We start from the raw sequence: 25447 nt of genomic DNA, 5'->3' as shown, positions 1-25447 counted from the left end.
CTCCAGGTTTACTCCTGCCCATTTCTCCTGCATCCAACACGTTGACTACAAGAACTGATTGTTTGCTTACCATCCAATCTGCCTTTGTTAGGAGATGATCAAGGCTATTCTCTTCACCTGTGGATGGTAATAATGTTTTGGCTCATCAGGGTTTTTTGACAAGAGTTCCCAAGCGCCTATTTGTTGCATAAACCTTTCATAACATTTTTAAAACTTTTCATACCATTTTTGAAAACTTTTCATACCATTTTTGATAACTCTTCATACCATTACCAGGGGCGCTTATTGCCATCTCTGTATTGTGCTGCACTGTTTGTGACTTCAAGCCTATAAACTAGCATCACAAAATGAAGATTTATTTTTTAAAACAACAACATTGTTTTTATTGCAATTATTTGCATGACAATCAAATCGTCAACTGGAATGTCATGGTCGTGACTGCCCAACATACGCCTCAATGAATACTCTGTGGAACGTCTCTATCAACCTAGCACACCTGGACATAGCATTGCCATTCCTGTCTTCAAAGCCGAGTTCATCTCTCCTATCATTGTTATGTGGATGACACTGAAATATTTATTCTACTTCCCCTTCTGTGACACCCAGTTGGTAACGCACATCTCGGTTTGGATGTCAGCCCATCACCTCAAGCTGAACAAGACAGAGCTGCTCTTCCTTGAGAAAAAGGCCTGTCCGCACCAATTCATGTCCGTAATGGTTAACAATTCCACAGTGACCCTTCCAGAGTGCAAAGAACCTTGTTGTTAACCCAAACAACACACTGTTGTCCTTGCTCCAGCAAGTTCATGCTCTACATATAGCCTATCCTTATAGCCTATCCTTACCTCACATGGGAAGCAGCACAGGTACAAATCTCACTTCTAGACTACTATAACCCACTGTTGGTAGGGATCTTGGCATGTGCCTCCAAACCCCTTCTAGTCATCCAGACTCCTGCAGTCCACCTGGTGTTCAACCCTCCCCTGTGACACCCTGCTCCTCCACGCACTCCACTGGCTTTTGGTAGACGCTTGCATCCAATACAAGAACATGGCATTACTTACAAAGCAGCTTTTTTTCTACAAAGTCATTTTTTTTTGTATGTCCTTGCACTATAACGACGGTACCACCTTCCCCTTGAAACTAGGACAGCAGGACACCCAACCTACATTTTACATTTTTGTAAACATTTGAAACCCCACCTTTTTTAAACACTATCTAAAATAACTCTAACTCTGTTGTGAATTAATTCTTGTGATTTTCTGGTTTGTATTATCTTCCTTCTAGTACAGACTGCAGACAGTTGCTTTGTTGAGTAGGTTGTACTTATAACTACTGAGTTCAGCGTTCTTAAAATATATGCAATATCTGTATATAGCTCAATAAGTGTCTGCTAAATGACTAGAATCTCAAATATAAATGGAAGTACTCTGTACCTTGGACGATGAGCTGTATTGGCTTTGTACCAAACATATGTTTTGGAATTAAGGAAGTTTAACCTTGGTTTAATCAGATCATATCACATTTTCCAAAATGGTTTTGGTGGAGTGAACGGGTCTTCTTACAAAGTGTGCACTGGCTTGGATGTTCTTTTTTGTGAGAAATTGCTTCCATCTTGCCCAGTCAGACGTATCAAGAATAATGTGCAATTGTTGTAATATGCAAGAAGTGCCTAGTTCCTGACAGATATTCCTAGTGCTCCTTTAGCATTGCCATTGGCACCTTGTAACCTTCCCGATAAACGTTCGTTTTGCTCTTTCAACCAATTGAAGGACCTCCTGATCTTTGCAATATCCAGGAAGTGTCATCTTTTCTCATTTCTTAATTATGGTCTTTATTGTATTCTATGACCCGTAATACCTTCATATGTTTTTATATTCTTTTCTTGATATTCAACAATACTATCCCTTAGATCTATTGTAAGCTCCTTGAGGACAAAGACTATCTCTTCAATATGTAAGTAAGAAGGAATTTCCTTCAAGGAACTCCTACAGCTCATCAAAATCATTTCAACAGATGTATGGTGATGGAAAATGTATTTGTACATTATTTGAGATGTGATTGGTTAAGTCTGAAAACGACCCCATGCTTTCTACTTCAATATGATTGTGCTAGATCTCTACATTACACGCTAGCGGTCTGTCAGATATACAGTCATTCCAATTAATCCAATAACCTCGATCTTCCAGAACCATGACTTTCTATCTCAACATAACCCAAAATCTAAGGAACTGTTTGCTTATTCTGTTATTTGTTTTATTCATGTTTTTAATTGCTTCAAAACATTTAGATAAATACATGGCAATTTCTCGAAAGGGGTATTGACATTATTGTATATAAAAGTCAAGATATCCGTAGCTTTTCGCGCGTACACTAAATCTACAGTGGTCTTATGTTTTGCTCCACACCCAACATTGTCAAAGAGTTGCACGCGAATGCACGTTAATCGTGAACAACCGCACACAAATACGTTTTACCCGCGCGAATGTAACCTTGGATTATTACGGCTACAGTAATGTATTTTCAAAACGCAAAATAAATAAACTGTGATTATACACCTGCACTCTTAGTTTAAAGTCGGTGTTGTCAGCAGCCAATGATAACCAATGAACGCAATTTTCTGAGAGGCAAAGCAAGCAGATTCACATGGCCTACCTGTATGGACGGAGTTGAGGTGGCTGCATCAAATGCAATCATGCTTTGGCAGAGTGCTTCGCAACACACCTTTCTCCTCAAATATCGTGATAAACTCCATATCATGTTTTATGTTGAAGGCAGTCCCATGTCACAGCAATCTAACCAATAGATGCCTTATCTTCTAAACAATTCCAGTCGGAGTTGTTCAGTGCAACTGGCTGGGTTGTTCGGTGCGTTTGACAAACCATGAAACTTGAAAAAGATACAACACCAGGTAGGCCTATCGCCTATTGTTCTGAGAAAGATGCGTCGATAGTTGAACATTTTTATATTTTTCTGAAAGATTATCCATAGGGTTTTCACCTAAATATGGTTTGTTAAAAGCTCCTATTAAAGGTGAAAAGGTAAGAAATGATTTGTCTTTATTTCATCCTTAATGAGAGTGTGTGGATTTATGATATCCACTGTACATTGAGAAAACTCTGTATAATGGGTACTGTATGTCCTTTGCTCATGCTAGTATTTGGTCTGCTCGGGTTCAGAATTATTTCATTGGGTTGGGATTAATCCATGTGCTTCTCCCAACAGTGAGAGAATTAATCTGAGAGTTCAATCTCGATTTTCGAATGGAATCAAATAATGGCCAGCCAGGGATTACGGACCGGATGAGAAAATCATACGTCAGAAACGACCCATATTCTGACTGTACTCTGTCATGTTAGAGAATACCCTTGAAAATGCACTAAAATACAGATGTGCATACTGCCTAATATAACACCCAGTACATGTTAGTGTCAGAAAAATTTGGGTTGTTATAAGTGATATGAGACTACACTTTGACATTCCCACAATCCATCTGGAGTTTATAGCCACCGACTGCCCTGGATTATAAACAGACACATTGAATGCTGGCGATTTGGCGGCACTACTCCTGCATTATATTATTTATTAACTTAAAATAACTTTTATAGGATGAAAATCCAATGTCACAAATTGTGCAGAGTCATATGGCTGATATTATGTGCCATGTTAAATTCAAAATCCTAATACTATAATAGGACTTTCACATTTTAAAATGTCCTTCGATCGTTTCTCGTTCCTTGGCAATATCATTCCTCCTTTTTTTTCACTTAAAAAAAAAAAGTATTTACAGTTTTTCTTATAGTCAAGAGTTTAATTCAGACATTTCAGGTGTATCCTCACAAGAACAAGATTGCTTTGGATTGTACATAGGCAATTCCCCAATGGTGAAACAACAGTGACAGTGTACATTTATTAGTGACACTACCTATCAATGGAAAATGAACTGTTTGTGTTACTGTGTTAACTAAGTTGATTATGTTGTTTGTGCTGCAGTGTGGAGCTGGACTTCAAGCAGCAGGAGGACAAGATACAGCACCTGATTAGGAGACTGTGCCCCATGGATGATCCACAATTCCCTGCTCTGCCTTACCCCCATGAAGTGTTCACCTCTACCCCCAAGCGGAAATCTGAGACAGAGTCCAAAAAGCATGGTCGCTGGAAACTCTGGTTTTTGTAACATAGGAAGCACTTTAGCTTTTGAAATACCTTTTGGATCTGCATTTACCCATATACTATATTCCTTAAAACGGAAATATCACAAAAGAAGACTTTCCGCCCATGGGGACAGATAAGCAGACACCAGTACATGCAAGTCTGGATTCTGATTGGAACTACGTAGGAAATGAATGGGGGATAACTAACAATATTTGATTATGAAGGTTTAGTTTGCTAAGGCTTCAGTTTCGGGTTCAAACACCGGAGAAGATCAACATATACACTGGCTAAAGGTTAGCAGAACAACAAGGTGAGACTTGAGATTTTTCATCTTGAGATGTAGCCTACAATATGAAGATGGGTGCTGTTTATTTACTGGGCAAATGTTTCTTTCATTTTTTATACATTTCCAGTGGCACATATTTTTGGTCTCTTTCCCCAGAGACCTCTGCTTGAGTAGAAGAGGGATCACATGTTGAAGGCCTGTTTCTCAACAAAGCTACGTGAATTATTCTGTACATCAGCCAGTTGACAAAGCACAAACATTTGGAGACTGAGATCATGGAAGAAGTACATTACAGTACATTACTGAACCCAATGCTACATAAACTCAATCCTTCTTGCCCATACGCTGACTCTTTGTCACAGCACACAGAGGAGCACTTCAGAAGGATGTAAAATTAATTTGAATGATTGAGATCTTGAATCCTAGACTGCTGTTCTTATCCATGCAGGAATCTGGTTTGAGGTTTTACTATTGAGTATAGAAAAAATATATATGATTATTTGAACATATTAAAGGTTAATTGATATGTTCTATTATTGTGTTATTCAGTCTGCATTCTCTACAGTATATACAAATACATTAAAAGCTTTTAATTACATTTCAGTTGAAAAATAAAAAGCATAGTTTTTACATAATAATTCACACCATGAAGTTATTGTCTTTCACTTGTACATGGGGTAACATCTTACCAACTTATTCTCACCTACAGTAAAGAATTGATCCGCAAAAGTAATGAAATACATTCTTCTTTTGATCATAATTACAGTTATTGACCATATTGATCTTCACATATGGCTATAATTCTACAACAACATTTTTATTGACATTGATCTGCCCCAAACACCTATGAGTACCGTCTCTTATACGATTTGATTAGGGGTAAAACAGCTCACCACCCAGGGCACACAATCTACACAAGGGCTATGTACATGAAACATTAGCATGTAGGGTATTCAGTCTTTATATTTCTAGACTGTTGATCAATAGTCAATGACTGTAGTTGATATAGCCACTGTAACCATCCACTAACTGCACCCAAATGTTTATGGATAATGATTTAAATCTCACAAGTCAATTAATCCAGTAAAAGTTTTTTTTTTTTTTTTTTACGTATTCATTATAAAAATGTCACACCCAGATTGTTATTCAGTTGCACATCTGTTCGTTATTTTGCAGTAGCATACTGTAATATGGACACCTACTTACAATTTAAGGAAGTGCAATTCAATATGTGATTATGCATTTTGTACTGTTTTTACCTCACAACAACGCATTTCCAATAAAACCTATATCAATATTAGAGGTTTGCTAACATTATTATGTTTCCATTTCTGTAATGAACTGATGTTGTTATCCAGAGTGACTTACATAAGTTAGTGGCTGCATCAATGTGTTACCAGCTGTATAGTACATCAAAATGTCCTCTTCACTACACTTAGACATTGGGATTTGATATTTACCATACTTAGCTTCAGAGGCAAGCCATTATTACATATTCCAAGGTCTACTATATTAATTACAGGGCAGTTACACTAAATACAGCAGAATGTCAATGGAACATAAATAGTTGGATCATCTTCTGTAAGAAAAAAAAAAGCATAGTTTTAATAATTAATGCTTTCTTGCCTTTCTTATTGAGAAAAACCCCAAGCAGGACCAGGGCTCTGCTGCAGTGTTGGATTGCATAGAGGTCTGCTTACTTTCAGAACTCTCACTCCCTCTCTTTCTCTAAATGTGATTGGGTCACTCTCTGGCAGGGCCATCATTGGCTTGCTGTCCAACTGGCCAGTTTCCAGCCTGCCAACTTCTGCCCAGATGCTGTCAGCTTGGAGGCCTGAATTCAAGAAGGTAATTTCAAAATATGATTGAATTAACTTTATTTCCACATTATTTCAAACAAAATAATTAAACGTGATGATGTTAAATTAACGTGGAAAACACTTTTTACGTTACCGTTATGTTTATACCATAATGACACTTTGTTGATGTAACATTGAATTCAAACTCAAACAAACATAAATAAAACTCAACTTTGTACTTCTATCTATGCCCAATGGGTTCCCTCTATCTCTCTACCGCCGTACATCATTCCATCCCTTACTTACAGCCTGTGGGGTTAAATCCCTAAGCTTCAGTGAAACCAGTTACCATGGTGAAACAGGTTGGATCATTGATGCGAGCTAAGTGGCTCAGGTCCACTAGGACATTTATAGTGTATCAGTTAAACTGTGCTTTTGTATGTGTCAACTTTCCTGGAATAGAAAATAGAACAGTAAAAGACTCTATCATCATCTACACACCCGCAATGGGAGGTTAAGGCAAGGATGGCATTGCTGCCCGTACTTGCTCTATCCACTAACAGGATATTAAAACAAATATTTGCTAATTGCATTTGGGCCACAACAGTTTTATCATGACCAAGACTGCAAAAAAGTAAGTTAATTCTATTGAATTGTGCCATGCTTATTGCTAAACAAACACGAGCTGTGGGAATTAACTTTGTGCTTCTTTTGGGGCTTAGAAGCTACAGTAACAATTGAGATCTGTGGCTAGCAGTCTTTACTGAGACACACATACTCTTTTTTGATATTTGGTTACTGTCATTTGGACTCCAAGTTTACTACAACATTGAAGGGAGAGGTATTTGCCTGCTTAACCATGTTTCATACATAAGTATCTACCTGTCGGTCTGCTGTATGTTGTACATGAGCAGAAGTGTTTTTATCAGTCTTGAAACAATGTAGGTAAAAGTATATTCAGATACTTTGCACTTATTCTGTCTACCTAAAATGTTGCTATTAGTATTTACCCGTTAGGTTTCCTAGAGAAGACAGCTCACAGTTCTATCTAAAAGATGACACAATGACAGTATTTACTGTAACATAATACTACTGCTTTCAAAAACTACTAGGTGTATATTACTGTGATGTTCACAAAAACACTGGAATGAAAGTTACAGTAAAGTCAGTGACAACACTACAATGAGCACTATATTATTTTATGATCATATCTGCACAAACCCTGCCAAGAATATTCTAGAATATTTAAACAAAAAGACTGCAATGAATAGTATATTATACATGGACTAAACACAACACTGAATACCAGGGTAACTGAAAAAAATTGATATTACACCCTATACTATACCATACATGAGCAAAACAAAACAGTGAATACTATCACATTCATCAACTAAAACACTAGAGTGTATACCATAGCATAATTCAGCAAAACACTGCAATCAATAACATGCATCCTTAAATTCACTACATTAATACAATTGTACACAAAAACACTACAATAATGATAGTTTATCAAATGAAACTAGTGATACTACAGTATTCAAAACAAAGTATTCAATGGTATACTATTTTTTCATGTGAAAAAAGCCTCCTGGATAACTTTCAATTTTCAATTGAGAAGCATTGCTGAGCCGCAAAGCCTACTGCAGTATACCACAGCAGTGAAAGATTTGCTATGGCAACAGCAACGTCCCATCCTGTTAGGCTCCTCTACACATCACAGAACCATTCAGTTTCAATACTTTTAACCCAGCTAACCCAGTGCTGTGGCCACTAATGTAGAGAGATAATCATTACATCCTACAGTAACCATTTCTGGCTTTTGAGATAAGGTGATCGGATTTTGGAAATTATATTAAATTATATTTAAATATACAGTACATATTTGCTGTGTATGGACTATATATTCTATGTTAGTCTTAGCCTTGAATATATAATAATTGTTTGACTTTGCTCTTGGATGCAACTTCTGGCCAGGCACATGGTTGTTCATAACATTTCCAGTGTTTAAGTTAACAAATGCAGTGGGAAAATGTCTGTGGCAAAGCAAACATGATTTTTTAAATCTAGCATTTTAGTATTGAAATATTATTCTCTGTTAAAATTCTGTTTCTTTAAACTTTGTAGGGGGAATCGGTCACAGGTCTAAACGTTCAGATAAAGACAAGTCTTGTAAACCCATGTGGTTTATTTATTCAACCACTGAATTCATTATTTAATGTAACCTACAAAGATATATACAATTCCTTACCAGAAACCACCAGTATACTCACCAACGCAATATGTTTCAACGTATATTATGTTTTTTATACAGTTGTGTTCTTAGGTTATACTTGCATATAAAGCACAACTGTGATGGCTAACAGTATTTGATGGCTCTTTATCCTTTACTTCCTAGTGATTATATATGTTAGCAGACTCTCTGGCACTGAAATGGTGATCACACTCCAAAGCCCCAGGTTATTTTGGAACTGGGACGGCCTATGTCAGAAATATCAACTACTGTATTTAGTAGTGCTAATGTCAAACAGAACAGTTGTTGTAAATGTCCCATTCAAGCACACAGTAAATACAGTACACTAAAGTAAATTTAGTTTAGGGGTCATTGTTGGATACTCATACTCAAAATGTCCATACTTTAAAGCAGATTTAAGTCAAGACTGAGACTGAACTATTCAAGAAAATCCATCCATGAATCCAACATTTTCTCCCCCCACTGTTCTTTCAAATGTGTATAATTGTTTTACCGAAGAAAAAAGTCTCTAACCCAGAGTTTAAGGCATTCAGAAGATTGAAGCAGTGTTGTCACCAACATTTAATCTTCCAGCTACAAGCATATCCATGTATGCTGCCACCGCTTGAAATTACAATGGATAAATCTTACCCTCACACTTGGAGCCATTTTTAAAACATTTAAACATTTTAAAGTCAGACTGCAAAACGTCTGTGTAGACTTTTTGAGAAGATTAAAAGGTAGCATATTAGTGTTGATTATGTGATGTGTCGTGGCTGTGCAATCAGTGCCCTTCGGGTTGAATCACGGATGCTCTTTAGAAATGGCAGTGTGTTGGAGCCGCCTGTGCCGGTGTCATCCAATGCTGAGCAAACGCCGTTGAAGGGACAGCCCATGGCACGGGCACGATGACCAGGTATGGTAATGTACCTGGCCACAACGGAGAGGTGGTAACTCCGCAGGTTCACCAGCGCCGACACGCAGGAGTCATAGTTGATGCAGAGAGAGGGCCTCGAGCAGGAGAGGACAAAGTCACGTAGAGGGGAACCGCTTGACAGTGTCTCTATGAGCTGGCGGTGGGAGGGCAGCATATACTCTCGCATGCGCCTCAGGAAAGACGCTGTACTTGAAGAGATGAGTAGAGGAGGACCGATAGAGTGGGGGCGGGGTGAGTAGAGGAGGGCCGATAGAGTGGGGGCGGGGTGAGTAGAGGAGGACCGATAGAGGGGGGGCGGGGTGAGTAGAGGAGGGCCGATAGAGGGGGGGCGGGGTGAGTAGAGGAGGGCCGATAGATGGGGTGAAATGGGAGATGTAAAAGCAAAGGACAAACGAGTTGATCAGAATGCAAACTGAAATATCACTAGGACATTTTTTATTCAGAAACAGAACAGGTGTATGATCGGTTAGGGTCATACCTGCATGGTCCTCATGACAGATACCCAGAAGCGCATCAAAGCACTGAATAGAGGGACTCTGTGCCGCGCTCCCACCTGACAACATGATGGGTTTCACCCCCACACCCTCATACAGCAGCCCATCTGGAAGCATGGGGTTATCCCTCCACCTATGAACAACACAGGGTTCATAGTCATTACTGGACAGCAGTTCCACCACAGTTATGTTGTTGGAGGTTTAGATCATTAGCAGAAACGTTCACGTGGTTGGATATGGCACGACAGGACCCATGTCATCCAACTCAAATGGGGCATCAATGATCATGAGGAAGGTGAGGGATCAGCCCAGAACTACATGGCAGGACCTGGTCAATGACCTGAAGAGAGCTGGGACCACAGTCTCAAAGAAAACCATTACTAACACACTACGCTGTCATGGATTAAAATCCTGCAGCATATGCAAGGTCCCCCTGCTCAAGCCAGCGCATGTCCTGGCCCGTCTGAAGTTAGCCAATGACCATCTGGATGATCCAGAGGAGGAATGGGAGAAGGTCATGTGGTCTGATGAGACAAAAATTGAGCTTTTTGGTCTAAACACCACTCGCCATGTTTGGAGGAAGAAGAAGGATGAGTACAACCCCAGGAACACCATCGCAACCGTGAAGCATGGAGGTGGAAACATCATTCTTTGGGGATGCTTTTCTGCAAAGGGGACAGGACGACTGCACCGTATTGAGGAGAGGATGGATGGGGCCATGTATCGCGAGATCTTGGCCAACAACCTCCTTCCCTCAGTAAGAGCATTGAAGATGGGTCGTGGCTGGATCTTCCAGCATGACAACGACCCGTAACACACAGCCAGGGCAATTATGGAGTGGCTCCGTAAGAAGCGTCTCAAGGTCCTGGAGTGGCCTAGCCAGTCTCCAGACCTGAACCCAATAGAAAATCTTTGGAGGGAGCTGAAAGTCTGTATTGCCCAGCGACAGCCCCGAAACATGAAGGATCTGGAGAAGGTCTGTATGGAGGAGTGGGCCAAAATCCCTACTGCAGTGTATGCAAACCTGGTCAAGAACTACAGGAAACGTATGATCTCTGTAATTGCAAACAAAGGTTTATGTACCAAATATTAATTTCTGCTTTTCTGATGTATCAAATACTTGCAATACTCATGCAATAAAATGCTAAAAATGACAGACTTCCACATGCTTTGTAAGTGGGAAAACCTGCAAAATTGGCAGTGTATCAAATACTTGTTCTCCTCACAGTAAGACAATAAATAAACTTTAACTAATGTTAAATAAAACTACAATCTTTACTAGAACCATTACATTTGTTTTATTTATACTGCCAGTGTGAAGGTGTCTTTACACTGGCTTCCTATGAAGTCTAAGGCAGATTTCAAGGTGGAAAAGCCTTCCATGGTGTCACAAAACATGAGTGAGTTGAATCTCTATATTTTGTTTAGTGTCCACTTTGATCTTACCAGGACCTAAGCTATAGGACCATGCTTCAGAACTACCTGATCTGATGTCCCCTGCTGTCGCTTCCCACCTGGTTGTCCTTCTCCATAATCCACTTGATCATGTCCCTGAAATACAGGTAGCAGCAGCAAAAGACACTTGCTGGTGCCACCTGTATTTATTGACATGCTGGTCATCTGATCATTTTAGTATATAGATAGATTATGTGATATTACAAGGTCATGCATAATCTCCACCCAACCCAGCCAGAAATGGATTAACCTGCCCTCAGAGCACCTCGTGGAAAAACCTAGTTTTTCTCCTGGGTTACAAACTTTCTAGAGAGTTTTGCCTGACCACAGAGATTCAAAATCCTTTCGCTTGCTCTTACATGTTAATAATAAGTATCTATGCAAGCACTTTCTGACAAAAAATACATACATTTGATTGATTTTGTTATTTGTTCACTCAGGTTCCCTTAATTCCCTCGATTCAAAGTTGCAACAGTTTCTATGTAATATCATAACATTATCAGAAAAAAACAAATTATCTGTTGTCAAAACTGTTCTGTACACACAAAATCATAACGTCATATGTGCTACACTAATGTAGTCAGCACCTTTGGAGCTCCACCCAAGGAAAGTACTTGATTTAAAGCACGTTGGCATTATCTAGCTATTTTTGTACTATGGACTTCCCCAAGCTTTGCCTTTAGGGCCCTAATGTTTTCAATGAGGCTTTGTATGAATTTATTATTCTATTCAATTGGATATGCAATGAAGTGGGTTGCGTAGATTCCATCATACATTACCCTGAGAAAAATATTCTCAGAATTCCATGGAATGATGTTGGGTCCACGTGCCCTGAAAATAAAACGTGTCTAATTTATTTGACTCATATCATACATATTAAATGCTTTTATGGAGCAAATATATGTGGCATGTGAATATGGCTGACTGTAGATAAGATTTGGATTTATCTTACTGTGCATGAGTTCAAATATTTTTCTCATCTTCTTTAGAGACTGGCTCACTTTGTAGAGGCCCTTTTGTATGCTGATGATGTCACAGGTTGCCACTGCCTTCATAACTGAAACTGCCCCCTGGAAGGGAGTTAATGACAATTAGGACTACTAATTAGACTCACTTCAGGATTGAAAAATGAAGACCCTTATGACAGAAACACAGGGTGAACATGACATGAAAGACAGACATTTGAAGTGTGAGTGATACATAGATAGGGACAAACATAGCGACTTGCCTTTATTCCTGCGCTAGCAGCCTTTTCCACCAAGAGAGAAACCAGGAAAAACCCTTGACAACTTTCTCCGCCAGGAAAAGAGAACAGGGTTTCCAAGTTCCTTTATTCAAAACCACATAAACATCAAAAGACAGTCACATGTAAAACTTTACCAAAAAGTGGAAATTCTAAGTAAGAATTGTAAATACCAAAAGTGTTTTTGGGAAACTCACCCAATCTCCATTGCCCTGAAATCACAAATGTGTGAAAGTATATCAATAGACTTCTTAAACATTATATAGTCCTGCACTGATGGAAGACAAGATTATAGTGGAGTTTTGGGTAGTTTTAAGAAGTTTGGGTTAGTAACTGACAAGGACAACGGTTAAAGGGCCAGCTCACCCTGTAGGATCCTTGAGTCTCCAATTCGCCAGAACAGAGTCTGCATAGGTCAGGATGGGGGGCAGGCCTAGTCTCTGAGAAACCAGCGAGTAGGGCAGAGCCAAGGATTTGGGCAGAGTCTAACAAACACAAATAATAACCATGCCACGAATAAAACAGACATATTCCTGGTTCGTGCTCTGAGATTGGCTTTACTTGGGCGTCGGCTTTACCTTGGCGGGCAGGTGTTGTCCCTCCTGCCAGACGTAGCCCATTGTGAGGAAACCAAGGGCGAGGTGAGCCAGCCTCAGCTCCCGATGGCCCTTCAGGTTATAGGGACTCAGCACAGGCATCTGTTCATAACAACGGCACAATGTGTCTGCTAGTATGGGGTCTATCAGCATCACACACATTAGCAAAAAAACATTACAGGGATGATAAACTCGGACATGTGAGATTTCACATCACTACTGAAGCCTAAATCAACCGTATTGACTGTCAGCTGTCAGTTTCTGACCTGGTCAACCAGGACTCGGAGCTGATGTGATTGGATGAGGGGTGTGATGTTGCTGGCTAAGTCCATCCATACCCGGTAGTACTCCGGAAGGTCTATCTGAAATGAACAAAACACATACATAAACTTGATAGTACACTGAATATCCTGGGAACTAGAGTGACAAGTTTCCAGTGTAAATACTTTTCTGGCTCTACAATCAATGAGGTGTCGGACACTGTAAGTCAATGACGTGTGGGATAAAACAATGATCTAGCAGAGTGCGGAACAAGTCCCTCAAGTTTTATTGATCTGATGTTGACATTGAACGCACTCGGTCCAGCAAGTCAACAGACCAGAATAGACCAACGATCACGGGCTCACACCTCAGTGCATGTTAGAGAGAAGAGATCAATATCTATCCCTACAAAATTAACCTAAATAAATATTTGTCAATTTAAAACCCTAACAGCGCATTACATTTGTGAATCAAAAGTCAATAGATGAAATATTACTGGTCCCTGGTATCCAAACTTTTTTGGGGGGGTGACAAAACAGAAAAACATATTTTACAGTATTTCTTCAAGTCTAATAAAGGAAAACAGGAAATTATTCAAAATATTAAACGAGCAGAAAAGTAGAGAGGGAAATACCTCTTTCAAAGGCAAATGAACATATAATGTAACCAATACAATGCCAACAAATGAACATCTAAACTGCTAAAAAGTTACCTTGAACTTACTTGTTATTAATATTGTATTATGCTCAAATGAAAGTACACAGATTTGAAAAAATCATGTCTTACTTCTGGCTGCTCCAGGACAAATCCAGACCTCTCAGACAGATTGAAACAGTCCAGGTCAGTCACTAATGCCGCGCCAGTGTAGCTCTCTATGTTTCCCATTCTCTGTTCTCTACTGTATTATATGCTAATCTGTCACTCGCTGAACTCTTTACTATACTGTATCACTGTATATGTTAATCTACGACCTGTTAAAACTTTGTGATCACTTCACGTTTGTGGCCTCCTCTGTGAATGCTCTGTCTCTGATCTTGTTCTGCTATATTGAATCGGACCCTTCATTATGGAATACATCCCTTTTTCATAATTTCTGAATCATCAAGGTCATGTGGTGTCTAGCAGTTCCTCAAATACAGGAAAGTACACCACAATACATTGAATAGACATGGAAACATTCACGTAGGCTTGAATAAGGGGATTACCTATAATCAAAATACTATTGATAACTGATTCGCAGAGACTCGTATGGCACTGCCCCAAAGATTCAAAGTTATGACGGACTTGAAGGCAGGTATTTAGAAGCCACACCCATTAGCCTCCCGGTACATGGCAGCCAATTGATTCGCTGCCACCTCGTACATGGCAGCCAGTTGATTCCTACAGAGTGTGGAGGTTGGTTATGGCCATGACAGAAAACAGCCAGGGGCTGATGTACTGTGTTGAAGACCAAGGGAGGAGGCCAGTCTAGTCAGATTAACATGCTGGAGCTGTAGTAGGTCTAACCAGTGCTCAGGATATCATCGGAACCTGTTGACTGTGGATTCAGAGTCTGATTAATGCTGTGTTTGTGGTGCAGAACTTGGCTCTCTACAGTCCTCTACTCTTCGTTCTCCTATCATCTACATGTGTGGGATTTCATCCCTTTTGTGAACTGTGTAATTTTAATATACTTGTGTATCATTGTGTTGCATGTCACAGGGATTTACAAATAATTTACTGTAGTGTCTTAACAAGTTAGGAACCTAATTATCTTGTATTGTAATTGGATGTACCAGCTTGGTTGAAAAACAAAAGGAGCTAAAGTGAAAATATTTCACTTTAAAACTGTCCTGAACAACTTGATAATTTAAGCTGTCCTCACTCCTTATGAAATAATAATAGACTGCTTCCGAATGGCAAGCTGTAAAAGGTAGCATTTGTTGCACAACCTTTTTATCAGTGACACTAAGCTAACAAGGGACGAGGGGGAAGGGCAAATCTTATGTGACTAGAACTGTCAGCGCTCGCTCCATAAGAGCAACGCTAATGTGTGAAGGACATTTTGTACACAGTGCACCACAAATACGATATGACGAGTGTACTACAATGTCACCTGTTTAAAGTGTTGTGTTTTTTTTTTTGGCAGGCTTGAGATGGAATGCTCACATGAACTGGTACCGAGAGGAGAACAGGCGGAGAGATTTGAGCTGGCTGCTGAATTGACAGGGTGGGTGCTCTTAATGAACTGTATAGCTGAGTTCTGACACTGAAGCATTGCCCTGAGCTCTCTCCCTCCTCTCTTAGTCTCCCTCCGTCTTCCTCTCTTGTTTTTCCACACATGATGTGAGCTGTCAAAGCACTGCTGTGTCATATCTCTCAGTAATCACAGTGCTTGACAATGCATGTAATGTCACAGTGTTCTCCCAAAATACACTGCTGCACAAAGAGCACAGAACATGAGTGGCAGCTTGTTTAAGTTCTCCCCATCAGCTTAAAGATGTCTGTCAGCTAAACCCGGCAACAATGACTCTCATTTCAACGTGTTTCGCAATTCGGGAAAAGTCTAATTAAGCACTGAAAAAGAAAACGATGAGATGTCAAAGCAAAAAAAATGACTTGAAATGAACATCACGGCCCTAACTTTTCCAATGTACTACTAGCAGCACACAACTTTGGCTATTGCGTCATTACTAATGTTGGTCTGCTGTGCTGTGAAGATGTACTCTCCATGGAGCAGCATGTTTAGGATTCAAACCTCGTAAATGAGTCAGCAATCAAAAGTTAAGTGTTTTCCTCCAAGATCTGGAATCTGTTGATGAACGGGGCTGGCATTTCTTCTGAGGCACAGAAGAAATGCCAGCCTGTACAGACTACAAAATTAAACTTCACTCAGTTGGTCCTATTAGTTTTCATTATAGAAAATATCAACTTCATTGATTGAATCAACATAATATCAGAAACCTTTCAATGCAACAAACCATAATAACAACTTCTGTTGTTGGCAGACCAAGAGCTCCTCATTATAAAGGTGTCAGTATTGAACCCTTCACAAACCTGTGCACCATAGCTAATCAGAGCTACAGTAGGGCTATACAGTATGCAAATATGCTATCTGACATCTCTGTACCTGAACTGTCAACTGCAGTAGAAAATCTGCAAATGTACATAATTAGCTTAAAAAAATAATATTTATGAAGCCAAAACATTCCCCAGAATGTTTTACTACAAAAATGTATCTACCTTGGGAGTCCTACATTTGATAACAAACCTTTCTTAAACGAACCGCTCTTCAGGTTGGTGCTCTCTTTCCCTCAGTAGGACACAGCAACACAAACACCAGCACACAGTAACCAAGAATACCAAGAATACCAAGAATACCAAGAATACCAAGAATACCAAGAATAACAAGCCAGAGCAATTTGACGAAATGATCAAATTTAAAAGTAAAGTATTTTCATCTTCCCGTCAAATGTTGCTGGCAGTAAACCGGGTCGCAATGCACATGCAACAATACAGGAACTAGCCTGTCTAACCCACCCATTTAATCAATGCCAATTCATTTGATTGACAACATTTGCATGCCAACGGTTGATGACATACAGTGATATTACAACGTGTCACCTCCTGGCCAGTGAGATCCAATACCCTCTCCTTCCCCCTTTGTTTGTTGTGGCTGTCCTCAGCTGTGTTCCTGATCGCTGTTCCTATTTAAGTTCCTCCTTCTCTAGTGTGTCTTGTCGGTCATTCTTTGGACACGGCTCCTTTTGTAGCATTGTTCTTTTATTGTCTTGTTTTAGTTTCGTCATGCCTTAGTTCTTTTTATTAAAAGTAATTCTCGCTGGACCCGTGTCCCTGCCTCCTACAAGTAACATTACACAATGCAAACGTTTCATAATGCTCCTATTATCTGTGCCTATTTTTTTCTAAAGGATAAAAAGGTATTTTATACCGATAAAAAAGCTAGCTGACATCCCGTTTTTGATGTTGAAGTTTATGCTTACGGTAATGAATTTAAATAGTTACATGGGTATCCTGTGATGTTCAGAACTGATGTGATGTGTTGTGGTGTCATCAATGAATAGGCCACTGAGCTTGTAATGTCACAAAGGAAAGGAGAGGGATATAATCTTATGGTCTTCACAAATGTACAGTACGTGTCACAGAAAAGAGAGAAGCAAGTCACAGCATGCATTTTGTCTGTATGTGTGGCATAGTGTATGAGTAGCTTTTCGTCTCCAGATACATGTCAGACGATGCAATACTTTACAAAGCAAACTCATCCTTATTATTTTTTTTTGTCCGATTGCAGTTGTTTATGTGTCTTTGTTCCATCATTCACATTACCACGTGGGGAGGGTGCTATGGTTCAGCAAGTCCAGCGTACGTTCTATAAAAATTATGAATCGTGCATTGCTTTCAGGTGTTTTATGCTTCCACAGACTGAATTGACTGTCTTTTTGTACTCCATATGTCTAATAGCTTGGTAAGTGCTCTTGAAATTCATCTGAGCAACCTCATTTTCTTCTCCTCCTATTCATCTCCTTCCCTTCTCCTTGGTTCCTCTTCAGCTCTAGCAGAGGAAAGTGAAAGATTGCTGGCAGTAGCAGTAAAGCATGCTCACAATGGGAGGGAGGTATGGAGGGGCACACACACAAAGTAAGGGAAGATAACTTATTTCTCGACTAACGCAGCCTTGAGTTGGCTGTTTGATATAACGGTTCAGATATGGGGCTATACTCTTGACCTGATGAAATCCCACAGAAAAACCCATCATCACCACAGACACAGGGCAAGATAGCCACCATAAAGAAATCTGGTTCCTTGACAGATGAATGTTCTATAAAGCCTTGGTGCCTTTTATTGCAGTCCGCCCTACTCATACACTCATGCACATTTGCTTTTGCCTGCAAGCTCTCACACATTCCTGTAGTCACTTGGGCACACAGGATTTTTCCAAACTCTACTAATCCGTTTTCCATGCATCATTGATGGTTATCTGTTTAACATAAATCCTTATCTCTGATTTAAACAGACATTTCTTCATGAGGTCAAAAAACATCCTCTACTGGATTGCTCGGCAGGGAACAGTTATTAGTGTGGACAGATTTAATCCTGAAGCATAGTGCTGGAGACCGGCACTGGTTTCTCACAGGGTTCTGCTGGGCCTGAGTTCCGTATACAGTTTTATTATCCAGAATTAAATGTATTTGGCATCTCGCTGTAACCAACAGGAGGTGATAAGAAGAGAGGTTGGAGTGCCATTGAGTCTAGATGAACAAACGTCTCAGAAAATGAATTTCATATGCAGAGTTCAGATGAAATCCAAACCTTTTAGAAACACAATTATTGTCTTCTTTACATACAGTGTATTGCCGCTGCTGAGATGCATACGCTCAGACTTGAATGCTGGACCAAAACCAACGAGTAGTATTCGAGTGTGTGTGTCTGGGAGCTGCAGAATTTCCCATCAGGTTTCTTAAGGCAGTAAAGGCTTTCAAAGATTAAGCCTGAGTAGAATAATAGTGCGGTTCTCTTTCAGTCTGTAACATATTTGGGGTACGCAACCACATCGCAAATGCAACTGATTATACTATACAACTACAACTTATGAGACCAAAAATGTCCTTCGGAGTGGAGTTTGTGTTTAAGACCACGTCCTTTGTCATGCAGAATTGACATAGCTCCTACCAATCCTGATGAAATTGAATGTACAGTATTTGTGGAGATTGGGTCACAGAGGTGCTGACTCAATTCTGTTGTATTTCTTTCGGGGCTGTGTTTTGGGGCATTGACAAACTATCCATTAAGTGTTCATCTAGCCCTGTGGGTCAGCTTGCACTTTCTTCGTTGCCGATGCAATTTGTCTATGTTCGGCTTATGCTGTCATGATTTTTGACACTGTTCCCTTGACATGTTGAATAATTTTGCTGTTCTTCTGACTGAAGAACCTGCAATCCGGTCACTAACTACTTGGCCTCTTTAAAACTTTGTTATTTGCCTCATGTTGCTTTGAAAACTCAAATATCAAGGTGTTAATTGCTAGACCTCTTTTATTGCTGATGCATATGTACTGCTAATTGGCAATGAACCTAATGTGACCTCTGCAGCTGGGCTCGTAATTGGAAGGATTTAGTCCCTTCAAAGTAGCACTGCTTTTCCATGCAGTGTTTCTGTTATTTGGTTCACCCCCTGCACATTGCCGTAATCAGGGATTGACAGGTCGGTCATTTTTACAAGGGTTTATGTGGCAGCATGGATGAATGATGTCCAACTGTGGGAGCAGAAATCAGTTCTGGATTTAACTTTAGACAGAAGATTGGTGATATTGGTTTTGAATGAGGGTGATCTGTCTGGGCATATACCAAGGCCTTTGTAGGTGCTGAGGAGGTAGATGAGGGTGATCTGTCTGGGCATATACCAAGGCCTTTGTAGGTGCTGAGGAGGAAGATGAGGGTGAGGGGAAGAGAGGGAGGTAGTGACAAAATAGGAAACGGGAATGGGAAATGATATAGGAAAAAGAAGATCAAAGAAAGCATAGTAGCAAAGATGGATTGGTATGAAGACAATAACTGGACATGCCCCTTTCATTTTTTTATCCAGTGGGTCCCACAGAGGAGCTAAGCAGAAAATGGTGCCATTGAGATATTATCTCTCTTTGGGACAACCCCTCCAGTATTTGTTAAAAACAAGTACACCATTGAAGAAGTCACTTTTTGGTCTTTTTTCATTAAATGTTCTTTTTTCTATTCTCTGAGAGTGAGTGGTTACATAGCTTTCTTGGGTCATGTATTTTCCTTGTGTTATCACTTGTTTTGTCAATAACATAATAGATAAGCCTGCTGTAGGGAGTGTCCCACAATACATAGGAGAGTCTGTCACAGGTGTGGAGTGTGAAGAGTTGCCTCCAGCTCTCACATTAAACACACTTTGATCTGAAAACTGTTGACAGCGTATTCTGTCAGCTCTTCACCATGTCAAACCTCTTATCTACCTAAATCAACTGCCACTGAACCATACACAGGAGAGGTTTACCTAAATACACAACACACTCTAATCCGGTGAGTCAGAGAATGTCTCTCTGTCCCCAACTCACTTCAGTAAGGAAACCAAGAAATTTAATGGATACATTTAATGGATAAAAAATTGGAACAAGGGTCACCATACATCTGGATATTATTTTTTAAGTTTAATGATTAAATGATGACGTTAAAATAATATTACATTCATTAGAGATTTGTCGTTTCCAAGTTCGCTGTGTGCCAGAAAAAGTATATGACAGAAGACATACCTGTATAGTAATTTCTTGTTCTGCTGCTTGAGCATAAATATGTTCATCCCTGCCAAGACATTTTTAAACAGCTCCAGGCTTTTAGATGTTTTATTTGAAGGCTGCCACAACTGACAACAGGATGAAGGTGCCATGCTATGCAATATCTTGAAATCAGTGTTTATGTGACAATAAGCAGGCTTGTTATAAATATGAACATCTTACACAGCACTGTACCTTTTAGCCCTCACATTGTTATACTAGGATGTGAACGTAATGACATCTCAAGGGGCATTGTGCTCATGAACAGTCTGATCACAACATCACTCTTTTACACACACATACGCACACACACACACACACAGACATTTCCGCATTAATAACCGCACACACTCATGCCCGCCTACACACTCATGCACGTACACAAAATCTCCCTCACTCTCTCTTCCTGGGGTTAGTGACAAATAGAGGGGAGACAGTTGGGAGCTGCAGGCTTACTCGACAAGCCTGTTAAAATCAATATTTAGCTCCAGAGAGAGTCAGAACCAAACCAAATGCGGATTTTAGTGACAGTCACATCTCCTCCACTGCTAACACAGTCTCTCTGCGTCCACTGTATAATTTAACACTAAAATGGGTTTTGAAGCAAAGCAGAATTTCTAGGCTGTGGGTCCACTGAGTTTTATTTAATACCATAGACTAGCTAATGCCACCTGAGAAGAAAATACGTAAATAAATAAGTAAATAAATAATAAAAATAAGTAAATAAACTTAATGCCAGACTATTCGAGACTTCAGTAGTCAGGTTTTGGATACTTCAAGCTTAATTCAGACTATTACAATTAAAATAAAAGAACAGGCAAAGCTTTATTTCATGGGGTGTGGATGGGTTTTTAGCAATACATAAACTGAGCACTATTCTCTTCCTCCCTATAGGACTATTTCCTCCTCCCGATAGGACTATTTCCTCCTCCCTAAAGGACTATTTCTTCCTCCCTATAGGACTATTTCCTCCTCCCTATAAGACTATTTCCTTCTCACTAAAGGGCTATTTCCTCCTCCCTATAGGGTTGCCTATAATTTTAACCTTACTTTAGTTATGGTTATGGGACTTTTCTAAATTATGATAATCTGCAGGGGGACGTCGTATTTTTACAAAGGGGGCACCCACTAATATAAAGTACAGTATATGCAATATATCCACCAACTTGTTTACGTGCAAGTGCACCACTCACTGTATACTTACCAATTGGTAAAGCACAGCGTCTGTTTATGATTACCAAATTCATGATGATTACTGAATACGTTTGCAGCTTCAACATTCAAATTAGAGACATATCAAAATATCAAATATATCAATGTCAACATACAGGAAGTAATCCTACCCAAATCGTACAGGGGTTAACCTACAGTACTGTATACAGTACTGTATATGTCTTGTCACCCCACAATGCACAAATAATACAGAAATGTAGGTAACTTAGGAATCTCAATGTAGAATACATATAGCCTAGGAGTATAGCCTAGGAGTATTTACAAAGCCCTTTTTACATCAGCAGTTGTTGCAAAGTGCTTTCCTGAAAAAAATAAGGGGTAACACTTTTTTTTTCTTTTTTCTTCTTAAAACTGTTGGTTATCCTGCTGAGTGACAAAATACAGGTTACTGAAGTACTTATTGTCGAATTCTATTTTTTGTTGAGAGGTAATAGCATGCATCCTGGTAGCACTCCACTGCTGAAGGATAAAAAGTGTCTTTGGTGGTGGAGCATTGTAACAGAGAGAAAGGGAGAGCTGGTATGCTCCATGACTATGGTCATGAGTGAAGTCTTGAACAGTCTAAAACAGCACTGGGCCACAATTTAAGGGTGAACATGAAGACAATGTCTGATGTGGAGATGGACCCAAATGACTCACTCCAGGGCGTATATAAATGAGCTTCGATTCCACCACCAGCGTGCTCAGAAATAGCTTGCAAACCATTTGACATCCCAAGACACTTTGTAACTACTGCCACCAGTCCTTTTCACTGGCTTCTTTGTTTGCACACCTTTTCATTTTATCTTTATTACTGTTATTATAGTTGTTTTGTATACATTCATACTTACTATTTTCAAAAATGTTTTTTTTTTAAAGTACATTTATTTGAATTGCCACTTTTATTTCAAAACAATTATTTCAATTGCCACTTATATTTCAAAACATTCATTTAAATTGTCAATTGCCACAACTTTTTGCTCCTAATCTTTATTCATATTATTATCCTTAGTATTTTGTCTATAATATTTTAGTATTTAATTACTATAATTAACTTAGGAAGCAGTACATATCAGGGCAAGAAAAAAAACTTTCTGAACATTGACAATTGAATTGTCAAAAGTTTGAGAAATATACCTACAACAGAGCATTAATGAAAACCTGGATACATAAAATAATTTTAGCGGCTGTGTGATTTCATGTAAAACAGGGGAGAACAAGGGAATATGATTTAATTTATTTCCAAAGATATTGGCTAGAGGCAGTGCAGAGAAAGAAGATAAAAGAAGTTTATAGCTCATGTTGCGGGATGACCACTACACCACCAATGCAATGAGAACCTTTGTCTACTTCCCCAGAGCAAGGTGAACTTGTTTATAAAAAAACAAATTCTCTGCATGTAATTTGAAGGAAGTTGCTAACTAGTACTAGTATGGTTGTTAACTAGCATTAACACAATCGGTTTAATTTTGGTATCTGCAGATACTAGGATATGCTAGCAAATAATAGAGACTTGTAGTTATTGTGCTTACGGTAGTTTGCATTGGCTCCCAATCTCTAACTTTCTTTGATACAAGGCACAGAGTCACAAAAATGGCATCCCCAAGTGCAGCAGATTCTGAGAAAAATACTCTGTACAAAAGATATTGGATAATAAAGTGGAGAGGCAGAACACTGAATGTAGCGGTTACTGGGAGCCTAGCCGAGGGAAGGTATTGGCATACCAGTGATCTCCTAGAGTAACACAGAATATAGAGATTGCCTACTTACCTGCTTTGGTTAAAAGGATAGCACATTTTGTGCCCTGTGAGGAGCAGCGACACAAGAATGATACAACCTTAACAATATGCAAAATATTTGCCACAGGCCTAGTGGAGTGAGTACGCAAGCCAACAGGCAACTACTTCTCTTTGCTACAATGCTGCTTTCGGGAAAAACAGCTGTTTGCCCAACCTGATTCTTTGGTTCTTGGCCATGTAAATGATCAGGTTGTATAACTCCCGTTGGTCCACAAATTCAGAAAGGGGAGCTGAAAAGGACAAAAAGCTAACAGTTAAGCGATGTGCTGTTAGAGTTCCTCTATAAGTACTCGCATGCCACATTGCAGGAAAAGGTTTACAGTGTAGATTTACCTGCCCTGCTCCAGAAGCTGTGACACTGGGATGCCTACCACGGAGCACAGATGACATCAGGACAGGTGCCACAGTTGTGCCCCGGGACAGAAGGGAACCAAGGTTTCTTGGCTACCACTGTCACAGCCATGCTTTTCCCAAGAGGCACAATAGTCCCTAGGGATAGATGGCGAATGATAGAGACTTCAGAGTAGTGGCAGTCTGCCTTCAGAAAGACATTGAACGCATCCAGGAACTCTGTTTGATACACCTAGACCATGGAGATGACAAGAACAACTAACAGACCGTCCAGGGAAAACTCTGTCCAGTGAGGAAAACATATAAAGGTGGATCTATGGCCATTGGTGGGCAAGTGCATGAATTCAGGCTTCCCTTTAAGAGAAAACACACTTGCAATGTGTGAACATCTACATTGGCCCTGCCAAGCCTCTACCAGATCTGTTGTCAGAGGAGTTTCTTCATTGTGAGGAACGGATAGCACTCCTCGGGAGGAGATAAATCACTGATAGTGACCGGCCAGCCTTGCCAGTTGACATACACCACCACCATTCCAATTGACGAGAAATGCTGGCGCAACAGGGTTGGCCACATGTGCACTGGAGTTCTCAGCAACATTGATCAATTTCCCATGATCAATTCTCCATTACAGTGTTCCCCATCTGGAGGGACAGGCTTTCACTGGGAACTCAAGTCTTGAAATGCTAGTATAATTAAGAGTTTCCCAGAATACACTTGATTTTAATTGCAAACAGTGTGCCACTATATACAGCTCTGGAAAGAATTAAGAGACCACTGCACCTTTTTCTTATCCTTTCCAAAAACGTTGAAAAGGAAAGTTTTGAGTGAGGAACAGAAGTGTTGCATTTGCAGTGGTCTCTTAATTTGAACTCATCTGTTCCTCACTCAAAACCTTCCTTTTCAAATTTTTTGGAAAGGAAAGAAAAAGTTGCAGTGGTCTCTTAATATTTTCCGGAGCTGTATTTCATCATTTTAAACATTATGTGCAAATAAAACCCAAAAGATCAAGCCCTCAAAGGACATCTTTATTTCAGTAAATAAATGGAAATGTTTCATCTGACACTTTTTACAGCACAACTTTGTATGTATTGTCTGACTACATGAGAGGGTTAAACAGTAGGAGTATCATCTCTTTACTCTCTTCAATGTATCCATAGCAATTCATGAGGGATATTGATTGGTTGGATACTTGATGGCTTGGTGTGGCAGATCATTTGTTTTTTTCTTGGGATTATTATGACTATATAAGATATTAAAACAGCAGGAGCCCAGTTTCATCTCCATCACTCCAAATCAAATGAGAACACATGCAGGGTGACCTATGCACAGTGA

At 39.7% G+C, this 25447-nt stretch overlaps 2 protein-coding genes across 5 annotated transcripts in view; one reads left to right on the top strand and one right to left on the bottom strand.

Moving 5' to 3' along the window:
* The window catches only part of insyn2ab (inhibitory synaptic factor 2Ab), a 38113-nt gene extending 32372 nt beyond the window's left edge, over window positions 1–5741 (top strand). For 2 of the 3 annotated variants that reach the window (XM_020047117.2, XM_010869984.4), the window contains exon 4: window positions 3994–5741. In XM_020047117.2, coding sequence (XP_019902676.1) covers window positions 3994–4177 — 184 coding nt within the window. In that variant the 3' untranslated portion in view covers window positions 4178–5741. The remainder of the gene's footprint in view (window positions 1–3993) is intronic. The other variant, XR_002196853.3, reaches the window with a different exon arrangement.
* A 2075-nt stretch (window positions 5742–7816) lies between these two features.
* LOC105010594 (indoleamine 2,3-dioxygenase 2) lies at window positions 7817–14409 on the bottom strand. 2 transcript variants are annotated; one of them, XM_013134208.3, is made up of 10 exons: window positions 14249–14409; window positions 13468–13563; window positions 13184–13303; window positions 12972–13090; window positions 12803–12817; window positions 12591–12690; window positions 12315–12432; window positions 12142–12193; window positions 9892–10040; window positions 7817–9596 (listed from the first exon to the last, which is right to left on the bottom strand). In XM_013134208.3, exons 1-10 carry the CDS (start codon window positions 14345–14347, stop codon window positions 9235–9237), a joined length of 1230 nt encoding a protein of 409 aa, XP_012989662.2. In that variant the 5' UTR covers window positions 14348–14409; the 3' UTR covers window positions 7817–9234. The 2 variants fall into 2 exon arrangements, with proteins under 2 accessions (XP_012989662.2, XP_019902760.2); XM_020047201.2 differs by having other exon boundaries at window positions 12591–12651.
* Window positions 14410–25447: the final 11038 nt, after the last annotated feature.

The sequence above is a fragment of the Esox lucius genome, chromosome 6, assembly GCF_011004845.1.
Source record: "Esox lucius isolate fEsoLuc1 chromosome 6, fEsoLuc1.pri, whole genome shotgun sequence".
In the NCBI taxonomy this organism is placed as follows: domain Eukaryota; kingdom Metazoa; phylum Chordata; class Actinopteri; order Esociformes; family Esocidae; genus Esox; species Esox lucius.
Note: the sequence above shows the minus strand (reverse complement) of the source record. Positions and strands in the feature narration are given on the sequence as shown.

Coding starts and splice junctions, on each gene's coding strand:
- LOC105010594 (XM_013134208.3), bottom strand. CDS start 14,347: ATGGGAAACATAGAGAGCTACACTGGCGCGGCATTAGTGACTGACCTG. Junction 13,091..13,183: donor GACAACACCTGCCCGCCAAG/GTAAAGCCGACG, acceptor TGTGTTTGTTAG/ACTCTGCCCAAATCCTTGGC. Junction 12,194..12,314: donor AATATTTGAACTCATGCACA/GTAAGATAAATC, acceptor TTTTATTTTCAG/GGCACGTGGACCCAACATCA.